The 13,243-nt window shown below is 37.1% G+C and overlaps 1 protein-coding gene across 5 annotated transcripts in view; it reads right to left on the reverse strand.

Annotated features, from left to right (window-relative positions):
- The window catches only part of RGS7 (regulator of G-protein signaling 7), a 590,904-nt gene that overhangs the window by 150,851 nt on the left and 426,810 nt on the right, over window positions 1–13,243 (reverse strand). For 4 of the 5 annotated variants that reach the window (XM_011955682.1, XM_011955681.1, XM_011955680.1 and 1 more), the window contains exons 4-5: window positions 5,672–5,778; window positions 497–548 (exon numbers count right to left, since the gene is read on the reverse strand). The exons of the other annotated variant lie outside the window; for it this stretch is intronic. In XM_011955682.1, the coding sequence (XP_011811072.1) occupies window positions 497–548; window positions 5,672–5,778 (159 nt within the window). The remainder of the gene's footprint in view (window positions 1–496; window positions 549–5,671; window positions 5,779–13,243) is intronic. 5 annotated transcript variants of the gene reach the window in all.

The following is a 13,243-nucleotide window of genomic DNA, read 5'->3' on the forward strand; positions in this document are numbered from 1 at the left end:
TTTTTTTTTTTTTTTTTTTTGCTTGTAATTGGCCTCTCCATGTTTAACACAACCCTCCACTTATAAAAATCATAGGATGCTTCATAGAACAGTGAGAAAAGTGGACCCTCGGGAAGTCAAAGGACTTACCAAAAATCACACAGCTAAGTGGGAGAGTTGAACTAGAACTTTGGTTCTATGGGCCTCTTTTTTATTCTTTCTAGTAGGTCAAGTTGCTCTGACAAAACAATAACCACTTTAATCTTCTTTATAGCTCTTTAACCTAATCAGAAGGCTTTCTTTAATAGTTGCAGAGGGCACCATACCACAGAAAAAGTTGTCACGAGGTTTGGTAACTTTCCAAACAAAGTTGCTTATAAATTAAACGTTAAAAATATTGGCCACATCCTGAGAATTGTGGTTTCCTTTTCTTAATGAAAAAAGCAATAAAATGCAAGTACACATCCATCTGGACATACAGGCTGTCAATAATAAAATAATGAGAGATGGCACTGACCATAATCTGTGTTTTCCGGCTCCCAACAATTTGATGGCCAAAAATAGGGCGTCTGTGGAATGAAAAGAAGTGGAACCCAGGTTAGACAAATAAAAAATTAGTGGAGTTTCTGGCTGGCGAACTGCATTTATCTTCCACAATTCTCTATTTGTTTGCTATATATTTTATAATACAGAACATGTTCCAAGAGAGACATTGTAAACTCTTTGTCTACATTTACTTTGCTGACCAACTGCTCAGCTTCTAAATATGTGTAGCAAGCAGGTATTTAACATGTCATCCCTTTGCTGTAATTTTGCACCAACTGACATAAAGGCAAAAGGTCTGATTGTATCATTCAAACAAAAAGTACTCATCCACAGAGAGTACTGAAAGAGTATTATGTTCAGCAAGACTCAGGATGAAATATATTTAAATCTAACATTGCTTTCTATGACTCATGTATCTCAACACTGCTTTTGGTAGCTCCAAAAAGCTCAACGAACCGATAGACTCTTTCTCTGAGATCTGACAATGATTTGTCTGGCTCCATTAGTCATATAATGCGGTTCTCAGCATTGTCCAATGAGATTAAAGCAACTTTTTACTCTCACTTTTAAAGACATTTCCTAAATTCCTCTTGTAACTAATTTCTACCATTTAGTAGTGCAACAGGGTGACTCGAGTCAACAGTAACTTTATTATACATTTGAAACTAACTAAGAGTGTAACTGGATTGTTTGTAGCACAAACAATAAATGCTTGAGGAAACAGAGATCCCATTCTCCATGATGTGATGACTTCATGTTGCATCCTTGCATTAAAACACCTCATGTGTTTCATAAATATATACGCCTATTATGTACCCACAAAAATTAAAATTAAAAAATTTAAATTAAACAACCCACAAAAAAGAAATAAAAATAAAAACATTTCCTTACAAAGATACCTATTGCTCTAAAGTTTTAAACTACACAAATCAGAGATCTTTTTTTAAAGGAATAGTGTCTTAATTGAGTGATATAATCTATAATAGGCAGAATCTGGATTCTGTAGAATTCTAGAAACTGATTGACTAAACTACAAAGAAAATGTCTGACCAAGAAAAACTTTATTATTATCATTAACATTTATATTTTCTAAAAGGACGTTCCTAGCCCTGCTAGTTGAACATGCCTGGCTCCTGACCACAAGGAAACTTGAGGATCACCTGTCTCCTTATGAACCTCCAGTCCCTGGAATGATGAACAGTGAGAGGCCTGTAGGACTCACTGTAACAGTGATGGCAAATATCAGAACTGTGGGCTTAATTCTCTCTGTTAGCTAATTATACTAACTGGCCATGTGCAATGAGAATATTTGGAATCATCTCTGATTATGTGATCATTTTCCCCTCTAGAAGAGAGACTCTAAGGAGGGAAAATGGGTAGATAGGAAGAACTGTTTGAATCTCTACAGAAAAGCCTTTCCAAACTGGCTCAGAGGCCCCCCGACCACCATCACCCAGGGATTTTGACTTACCCTCTGTTCTTTCTTGGAAATTATAGTAGTAAAATAAAGAAGGCTACTAATAGTAGTTTTGTGAACATGAGAACACAATTATCATAGGAATTTTGAAGAAAGAAGAAAAGATTGAACCGCTAGACAAAAGAAGATAGTAAGACTTTATATGGGTCACCCTCAGCACCCCAATCTCACTTCACTCCATGGGAGATGAAGCTTCGAGAATTTGATTTCTTAAAAATAAAATGGAATCAGGATTCTAGGGGAGCCATAGGGGTCAAAGTAGTTAAAACTTTGCTTTCATGTAGGGTGTTACTTTATGAGATGCTTCTTATGGAATGTGCGGTTCCCCGGATTGTTTCTATATTTTGGGGAGGATTTATGCGTATGTATCGGTGTGTGTGCAGGCGTATCTATTTCTCTAAACTTAAAATACCTATTCTAGTCAGACCAGTCAGACATATACCTTTTTTCCACAAAAGGACAAAAAATATTCTCAACTGCATTCTTATACTTTTCTTCATTCTTCAACATTTATTTTCGTGAGAATTTAATGACAGTAAAATTAAAGCATAAAGCAATTTTTTCTTGTGATATTATGTGGAAATGCACCTAAACCAATGTTCTTCACTAATATTGGAAGATTTTTTCTAAGAAGTAATGCTTTGATTTGTAGTAAAATGTAAGAGAACAACAAACTCATAGTTTTTTGGAATTTAAATACATACTTTTATAGTTCTATCATACATTAGGACATTTTAATGCATGAGTTTCTTGATTTTTTCAATATTGGCTTCCTTAGCTAGGATGAAACTCATCCAAAACTGTTCAACTGTTGTTCAGTAACTGTTGGAGCATATACTAATATATTGAAAGTCACAAAAGAGAGCTAAAGAATCACAGCAGATCTCAATGTCAATTAGCTAAGAGACGATATTAGACAATTGTGACCTTACAGTAAAGTTAAAAAATTACATGATGAAGCCATGTACTACAAATTTGAGACAAATATACAAACTGTCATGCCAGTGAAGTCAATATTTCTGTTTGTCTCAAACTAATGCTTTGAAGACTCTTCAACTTTTTTTTTTTTGTTTTTTTTTTTAAATTTTGAAACAGAGTCTCTCATTCTGTTGCAAGGGCTGCAGTGCAGTGGCATGATCTCGGCTTATTGCAACCTCTGCCTCCCAGGTTCAAGTGATTCTCCTGCCTCAGCCTCCCAAGTAGCTGGGATTACAAGCATGCACCACCACGCCCAGCTAATTTTTGTATTTTTAGTAGAGACGGGGTTTCACCATGTTGGCCAGGATGGTGTCCATCTCTTGACCTCATGATCCACCTGCCTCAGCCTCCCAAAGTGCTGGGATCACAGGTGTGAGTCACTGTGCCCGGCCTAGCTTCTTAATGATGGTCAGACTCTCAGTCATTCACTGGAGAATTTGTAAACACCGTATCCCAAGTTTTCTATTTGAATTTGTGATTTTAAAATATCCTTCTAAGGAGTTGAATTTCACTTCAGTGTAATAAAGAACTTTCACTGTTTGGAACCAACATAAAAATAGAAGTGAACACCTTGAATAATAATGTGTGTTCCATTATTAGAGCTCTTCCAATACAGACTGGTTAATGACTTGGTAGACATTATAGTAGAAATCCAGTTACCTCTGACTTTCCTGGTGTTTTTTAAAATCTTGGTTTTAGAATTCTAATATTATTAGATTTACAAATGTGTTGTATTTAGACACTATTTCAAATATGGATGCATCATTAAAATATGTAACATCTAATATTTAGCACTAATGTCATTTTAATGTGTATATGTATAGATAGTTTATTTTATATCTGCCTATCTGAGTACACTGAACTTGACAACTCTCTGTCTATCCCTAGCAGTTATGTAATTCATATGTCATTTGTACCCATTCCCTTGCTTTGTTCTAAAGCCCTTTTAAAAATTCCCTCCTTTTCTCCTGTGTGTATGGTGATCCTTTCTTTTACATGGCTTTTTTTTTTTTTTTTTTTTGACAGAGTCTTACTCTGTCACCCAATCTCGGCTCACTGCAACCTCTGCCTCCCAGGTTCAAGCTATTCTCCTGCCTCAGCCTCCGAGTAGCTGGGATTACAGGCACAGGTACATGCCACCACACCCAGCTAATCCAGCTGATTTTTTTTTTTTCAGTAGAGATGGGGTTTCACCATGTTGGCCAGGCTGGTCTCAAGCTCCTAACCTCAAGTGATCAGTCCGCCTTGGCTTCCCAAAGTGCTGGGATTACAGGTATGAGCCACTGTGCCTGGCCTCATGTGAGATTTTAGACCCATGAGCATGACTAAGACATGTAAACCTTGTCTGCCTACTATCTTTTTTCTGGGAATAGAGATTTCTTTAAAAATCAGGAAGCATTAATCACATATAAACAATTTATTTGCTGATCACCAATAATTCCTAGTTGTTAAAAATTTAACTTTGGGACTACAAGTTACTTTAATAATATGCTATTTTAAGCTACCATTAGTGTAAGTTTAGCTGTATAAAGCATAAAGCTCCATTAATGTAAAGCTTTTGCAAGTTAAGTAATTTAACTAAGTGCTTGATAACAGGTCAGTGTCACAGTTTCAGGAGACAGCTATATTTCCTGCCAGCTCTTAAGTGCAAAACTGTCCTACGATTATTTGCCTTGGGAGAACTGAGTCCTAAGGAAGGAGCAGTGAGACTGTTCTATGAGGACAATAATCTTTAAAATGATTTTTTAAAGCAAATGATTAAAGTGATTTTTAAAGCATATTTCCTCTTTGTTCTCGGTTTTCCCAAACAAATTTTAGGTACTGCGATTACTATTCAGTCATTTACGTAGACATAGAGCATTTAATAATATTTAGAACAAGTGAGAAGAAGGCTCTAAAGTCTGAAAGTTGGACCATGGGGAGAACCCTCCAGCAAATACCTGTTGGAAATGGGTTAGAGTTTGACATCTGGCATTTTATGTGCCTTAATTTTACAGTCTAGAATCTGCTAGTCAGTTATTAATGAGCCATAATGTCTACTGAAATGTAGAATACACCTTAGGTAAATCAATGTGAACTCAAGTGTCAAATATACTTACAATGACTGAAATTAGAGTCCACAGTCATTGCCTGAAAGAATAATTGCATCTGTGTCATTTGCAAATGACCTAGAATGACTCTTATCAGTTTGCAAGTTATCTGAGGTGTCCTGTTGCAGCTGAGTGCACACACACACTATATCATCATGTCAGTCTTCACAGACTTGTAGAAGAGCCTGGATGCCAAGAGTTTATATAATTAGCTGAATCCTATCTGGAGCTTCAGACAGTCCCATTAACATTTACTTGGGCTGAAGATGGTCTGGATCACAGGCAAGGGTCAGACAGAGGAAGACTCTCTGGTCTTCCCAAATGCCATTAAGTCACTTTCTGAATTTCCCTTAAGCTTTTCATATAAAATAGAACTTCAGTCATCACACAATTTAGCTTTCACACATCATCACACATACTTTATCTTTCTCTGTGTTTATTGCTTTTCATGTCTTTAGTTTAACGTTAATCAGTTTCTAACTAGCCTAAGGCAAAGTAAAATAAGTCATAGTTTTTAAAAGTTCTATTCAAAAGAAACCTAATGAACAAACGAAATGCAGGCTTCTAGTTTACTGTTAAAGAACGTTTCTATTAAACTTACTTGAAACCGGTAAAAGGTGCCATCATCCTTGAGTGTGAGGACATGATCTGAGATTGGAAAGAAGTAGCCATGGGCAGCCATTAACGTTCCCAAATGGAGCGCCTCCACTGTTTTATGAAAACAAACAAAGAACATAAAAAATCCTTTTAAATGTACTCATTTATAGGAATGTAACGTTTTTGTGTGGTTCCTTTTGTCAGATACAGTAAGTTCCTCTTCAAAGATTTAATTTCTGACTTCCTTGTTCTTTGTTCTTGAGATCAACTTCCTTGTCCCTTCTCCTAAGCTATCACTCTGTAAACAACTTCTCCTACCAGTCTCAGTCTGTAACTCACATCTCTTCCTTATTTGGAAAGAGCCCTCTTTTACTCCTGGCTACCCATTCTGTAAACTGTCCCTCCCACTGAAACAGCTCTTCCTGCTGAAACTACACTTTCCAACTTTGCCGTGCCCTGACATGCTCAAACATGCCTTGTACCATAACGGACAGCCTCTCCCTTCCCACCTAATTAGCCATATTCAATTTTAAACAGTAGCCAATTGGGTTAGTTTAGATTGTGCGGTACAACTCCAGCCAATGGGGACAGGACACAGGAGCAGGGACTAACAGCATTAGGGATAAAAACCCCTTCCCTCCTTTGTTCGGTGTGCTCTCGCAGTGGCCAGAAGTGCGAGCAGCACCCTTCTGCAGAAGTAAATTTGCCTTGCTGAGAAATCCTTTGTTTGAGTGCTTGTTTTCCTTGTGACTCTGAGTTCTTGTTTCTAACACTTTAGAGCACATTCTTGGCATTCTGAAAACCTGACTTTGTGCTTTTACTTCTTTTTTCAGCTCTTTCATGCAAGATACTAACATGGTTCTAGTTCGTGGTAGCAAGTGCCATAACCAACCTCATCCCATGACAACCAGCCCATGAGAAGATAAAGTTAAGAGACGTTAAAATGGGGAGGCTCTTCTGAATCTGTAGAATCTGTCTCCCTCATTTTATAGACATGTGTTGGCCCTGTGTTAATATTCTCTCACAGGCAGTTGCATTTTGTCACTTATCTATCACTTTAAACTTTTAAAAGTTTTCAGTTGCATCACCTCCATTCTCCATATCATAGCTATCTAGTACCATCAGTAATGTTTCTAATGATATGGACCATTATTTTGTGATGCTAACAGGGAATATTAAGGCATCAAGGACCACCTCTACTACACTATTGAATCGACAGACTGGTGGTTGTAAAGATTGTTCTAGCTTTTACTATTCTATACGGTGTTCTAAATATGGAGTGGGATAGAGTGAGAAGAGATTTATTGGACAATGGAAACATATAGTCTGAAAGTAAGGCTATAATACTCATACTGTCTATAGCCACCAACAATTTCTTCCAACAAAAGGGTTAATAAAATTTGGTCAATATTTACTACCGCATTTGTGCAGAGATGACATAAAGTTTTCTAACTTAAAGGCTAGAAAATATGAAACTATGCAAAATAGTTTTCTACCCCAACATAAAAATATATGTACAGTTGTCCCTTGGTATCCTCAGGGGATTGGTTTGAGGACCTTCACAGATAGCAAACATCAAGGATGCTCAAGTTCTCCAGTTTGGCCTCCCACATCTGTGGATTTTTGATCATGGGTGGTTGAATCCACAGATGCAGAAGTCATAAAAGAGAGGGTCTACTGTACTTAGAAAATATCAAAAAAGTTAGATTTAGTTATCTGTTTATGTATCTTTATGTACAATTCATTTATAAATTTACTTCTGTTTCTTAGTCAAGAAGCTAGGATTCTTACAGCAGTTCCAGGATGACACGGATCTATCTATAGCTCCGGTCATCAACCATGGGGAGTTTTTACACCTCAGTAAGAACTGAGTAACTAAGCAGCTAGCTATAGTACAGCAAAGCATAAGAATCCCATCCTTCTACCCCTCACACCTACATAAATAAACAACTTGTTGTTAAATTTTTATCTATTGTGGGGTACTATGATGCCCCTTGAAATTGTTATCTAGCATTTTGCAAACATTTCAATTGATAACTTCTACCTCTGATCTCTCCCTGCATTGTTCTTGCTGATAATAAAGAACAACTGCCAATTATTCTTCATTCTTTGCCCTGGCTTTGGAAGACTGTTACTAAGTGATCCAGCCATCATCTCCAAACTCCCAATCAAGTCTCTCTGTATAGAATGTTGTTTTTCTACAGAGGAGCATTTTTTCATCGATTTTGTGTGTGTGTGTGTGTGTGTGTGTGTATTTTCATCATTTCCACATCCTTTCAGTTCAAAGTCAAGGCCTTCTCAAAGCATGCATTGCTCATAGCAACATGCCTACCTATCCTTGTTAAAATTTTGGTGCCAGGGTGTCATTGTGGAAAGAACAAGAACTTTGGAGACACCCACTGTCTTCTGTTACTTTCATTCTCTGTGCCTCCCCCATCTATTAATAAAGGTCATAAACCCATCTGGCAGGATTGATGTGAGAATGACATAAGCCCACTCATAATGAAATTGGAATCGTGCTTCCAGCCTAGTAGATACTCTGTATATGGTAGCTACTGTGCTTCATTATTTACACACAAAATAATTTTTATTTTTCTACAAACCACTTCCAGAGAATCTACTTCCATACATTTGCCCTCCACTAGGTTGAGTGAATATTTCCAACACACAAAAAAATAAATGCTTGAAGTGATAGATATGTAATTATTCTGATTTGATCATTGCACATTTCATGTACTGAAATATTACTCTGTACCCTTATAAATGTGTAACAAAAGTTTTAAAAAGCTAGGCTGAGTGAGGGAACCTGACAGTCCTAAACAGCCATGTTCATCAACATCACCTTATTCTTTTTTTTTTTTTTGACTGTCTGTAAAATTAAAATGATAAGAGGATCTATAAGGACAGTTGGCCCATAACAAATGAGCAGGTGCTTATAGTTCTGGTTAAATTCTGAGTCCCTAAGTACCCCTGCAGATGAATGAAGAACATGCCATCCCAAAATACCCCAGATTGTTTCAAGTTGAAAACACTGGAGAAATTGTAGTTTCAGAAAGGTCTAGCTGGCCTATCTCTTCCTATATGCAGCAAGCCATAAAGATTCCTCTGGGAGGGGTATCTTCCCTTTGCCAGGGCAAGAAAATAGCTCTTATCACCAGAGACTGGGAGTTGGGGGCTGCGATGAACCTGAATAAAGGGCTGGGTGCGATGGCTCATGCCTGTAATCCTAGCACTTTGGGAGGCCAAGGTGGATGGATCACTTGAGGCCAGGAGTTCAAGACCACCCTGGCCAACCTGGAGAACCCTGTCTCTACTAAAAAAAAAATAAAAATAAAAAAATTAGCTGGGCATGGTGGCAGGTGTCTGTAATCCCAGCTACTTGGCAGGAGAATCACTTGAATTTGGGAGGCGGAGGTTGTAATTAGTGGAGATCACACCACTGCACTCCAGTCTGGGCAACAGAGCAACACTGTCTCAAAAAATAAAATAAAATAGAATAAAATAAAATAAAATTTAAAAAATTAAAATTAAGAAACTTAATCAAGTAACCCTTACTTTCCATTAGTTTTATACCCCCATATATCCCCTAGTGATTCTGCTAGAAAATTTACTGCCTTCAGCCAGATTTTGTTTGTTCTGTCATTTTTTTCTTAAATTTATTATTCTTTGTCTATAAAGTATAGAAGTGTCTTGCTTTGGCCATTTCTTCAGACTTCACTCTCTTATGAAGATCCCCATGTGCGTGTAAAACTAATAAAATGTGTATGCTTTTCTCTATTAATCCGCCTGGTGTCCATTTGGTCTCCAGATCCACAGAAGAGCTTAGGGTAGTTGCAGGTGATCTCTGACTTCCTTACACCTGTCAAGTAATATGGGGTGGAGCAACATGTAACATCCTTTGCAGGTCTTCAAAGTCAGGTGGCCCATCTGTCTTCGTATAGCCATCTTTATTATTTTAGTCCCAGCAGTCTGTGGTCTGGGAAGATAGTGTTAGCACACTTTCCCGGAAGAGAAATTAAGTTATAGCGCATAAGGAAATCTGCAGAGTATAGATGCAAGAAGGGAAAACTGAGATGCCCAGGAAGATAGACAGTAAGAGGAGCTTCTGAGTTCTAAGCATAGGAAAGAGTGTGACTAAAACCAAGCCAAGAAACAACAAAAAGCAACTGGGTGTTAAAGTGTTGATGAGGATTAGAAAAATAGAGTGAAAGTAAATATAGAAATGCTACAAAAAAGAAAAACAGAAGTGAATGATCATAAGACTATTCTTGGCTCCTGCATCTCGTTAACTACTAATTTACAAGTTATATACTTCTAGAGTGCGAAGTGTATGTTGACAGGTTCTTCTTCATGTAATACTACCATAATGAGGCATTAATAAATGCTTGCAAATGAGAATGAGTGAATTAGTAAAATTCCCCTTCCTTTTTTGAGGTACAATATTTTGGTTTGATTTGATGATATGCATTCTCATTTTACTCCTTTTCCGAGTGATACTTACATTCCATAACTTTATGATTAAGGAAAATCTGTTTTGATACTTTTGCATCATGTCACGAATTTAGTAGAAATATACTGGTGGTGATACAGGTAAGAACTAAATTTAATTTCTATGTGAGTCACACATATTTCATATGTCAAGGTGAAATCAAACCTTCTGACTTAATGGTTAAGAGGATTGACCTTCTAACAATGTTTACAAATGATTCTAAGATTTTTGGTCAATCATCTAGAGGTACTGAAATAATAATAGATATTTTGTGTTCATTACAGGATCTCCAGAAAATATAGCTCCAGAGCAGGATAAATGCCTAGATGAAAAACCAGAAAGTTGGGGTGAATTTTTTTGCTTCATTTAGGATGACAAGTTTAGCACTCAGCATATCCATGGCAAAAGTAGCAAGTGAATCAATATTTGCTGAATCAATGAACAAGGACATTTATGAGTAAATGACACATCAAGAATATTAAAATCCTAACATGCACAGAAAAACACCAGACTAATTATTGTGTCTGATAAGCTGTTGAGGTGGGGCTATTGCAGCTATTTTGTTGTGAGAAAAGATAATAGTGATATTAACATGATAAATGCCAGTAAGAGGTCTCAGAGTGGACTTGGGGCAGTATTCTCAAGAGAGACTTGTTTATTGTCACAGACAAACATGGCGCCACACTTCCCTGTGGTCCCACTGCTCCTAAATCTTAGCACCATCTTAATCTAATAAGAATCCATAACAATCGTGGAACAAAGTGTTGAAAGAGTTTAATGAGTAATCTATCAAGATCACTCTCCCAGTAACGGCACACCAGATGGCTCAGCAGCATCACGCTTCACGGCAAAATAATCGCTAATTAATCTTCTCGTACATGTGTCATTCTCTTCACCCACACAGCTAAAGTTCAGCGATAAACCTACTAAAAAATTCCAGTTTGTTTTTCTGTTTGGATATTCAAGCCATGAGCAAACTGAGAAACAAAAATCAGTCTCCAAACACCTCTGATTAGGTGAACAGCCTAGAAGAGCTGTGTTAAGCCTGATGCCATCATAGGATGATTTCACCCCAAACTCTAAAGGAATGGTATTATCAGCATCCTCTGAGAGCACAGAGAATTCTCCACAGTGAAATTTGCTCTTGACCACAATGACTTCAAAACGTTAACAGGATGAAAACCATAGTATAAAAGAGGCTTGAGGAACTCCAGTGGCGCAATCGGTTAGCGCACGGTACTTATAAAAGAGGCTTGAATACTTGAGTGTAAAGTACCCTAAGTTTACAATGTAATTTTAAAACTTACTAATGTTTTTCTTACCCAGAGGCTCAACTTCTTGCAGCCTCCTCTTCTTCTAAATACAGCTCATAATTTTGAAATGATTAATAAAATGCCTCTGAGTCAAGAAAATGATAATTTAAAAACTTCATTGAATCCTATATTTTCTCACTATCATGTTATTTACTTGTATTTATGTGCATGTATTAAAATTTTTTTCATTTCCAACACAGTATAAGTACGATTAGTGTGTGGGGAGAAATATTTTAAAAGAAAATCTAAAGAGAAAAAAGACGGCAACTGATTCTATTAAGGAAACAGAGATGCTAAAATGAAGACAAAGGTAAGCTACTTAATGATAAAATAACGGCATTCATCAGGATAATTCTGAGTCATAAAAAGAAGATATGTTAGACTTGTCATTTTCTGTTTAAGAAGACATGGACGTGGTCATTCTAGAAATCCTTCAATATATTATGCTTTATTTTTTAGAACTGGCATTTGGAAAGGTAAGATTAGTCATGTAGAAGAATCTCATATGCAGAACATTTTATTCTCCGGCAAAACCAAATAAAAATGGACTATTACCATATTTAGAAATTTCTGAAGTTAAGTTTATTTTCTCAATAGTAGGAGTCAGTGAAAGAAGTATCTGGGCTTTCATCTTTTTAAAAAAAACATCATTTGCATGTAAAAAAAATCAAGTGCCACTTTCTCAACAGCAACCATAATTTGGGATATAGAAGTGAATAATAAAGTGACATAGAATAGATAAGCTAAAATAGATTCTCTTTGGGAGAAAGAAAAACAGAGTCATAATTTATATCAACATTGAGGAACGCAAAAGGAAATTAATATAAGTAAATTCTATTTCCAAAAAAGGAGCAGAGTACAAAAGCTATGCCAACCCCCAACTAGGTTCACATCCTGGGTCCCTCATTTGCTGACTGTGTGACTTGAGCAAGAGACTTGGATTCTCTGTGCCTTGGTGTCCTCATCTGTAAGAAGCTGATAAAATACTAAGGCCAAAGATTACTGGTAAGTATCCACTGTGATAATATGCGCAATGCACTGAAAACACAGTCTGCCACACAGACACGCTCCTGAGATGAGAGTTATCATCAGTTGATGCTTACGAAGCATCACGTTCAGGAGCACTTAATCTAGTTTAAGGGGCGATGGGAAACATGAGTAGCTAGTGTTGCTCTGGGCTTCCCAGTCACGTTAAACACTTCCAATTCAACTCTATTTTAAACGCCCCAGGTGATCAAACCAGAGGCTTTTGTGTGCTGAAGTTCAGTCTGCCCTGGAACATGCCTACGTTTTTCCTACAGCAAAGAACCCTAACAAAATCCCAAAAAGAAGTATCACAGGTATAGCCGCAGGTTTCCAAAGGCAACATGCTCGGCAAGATCAGATGCCGATGACAGATCGGCCTGCTTTAGAGGAGGACTGATGTGAGGACACCCTGAACCTGACAGTAGAAGAATAACAGGGACAGAGAGAGCACGGGGACAGCAATCAGAATGGAGGTGAATTCTTAGGGAAGCATAATATTTGCCTAGGATTAAAAAAAGAAAATTGACATTAAAATAATAAAGCAATTGGCAGTGAAAGCAACAGATAATCAAAAACCAATGATCTTCTTTACACACACAGAGTAGACCAGTCTAGCTGCCTAATGGCACTGACGACATCTTAGGCATTCTTCATGTATGAAAAATCATGCTGAAATTTGAAAAAATGATCCATGTAATACCGGTGTGAATAACTGGTTTCAGATCTACATTATACAGCCTATATGATA

This window comes from Colobus angolensis, unplaced genomic scaffold (genome assembly GCF_000951035.1).
Source record: "Colobus angolensis palliatus isolate OR3802 unplaced genomic scaffold, Cang.pa_1.0 Scaffold40, whole genome shotgun sequence".
Taxonomy (NCBI): Eukaryota; Metazoa; Chordata; class Mammalia; order Primates; family Cercopithecidae; genus Colobus; species Colobus angolensis.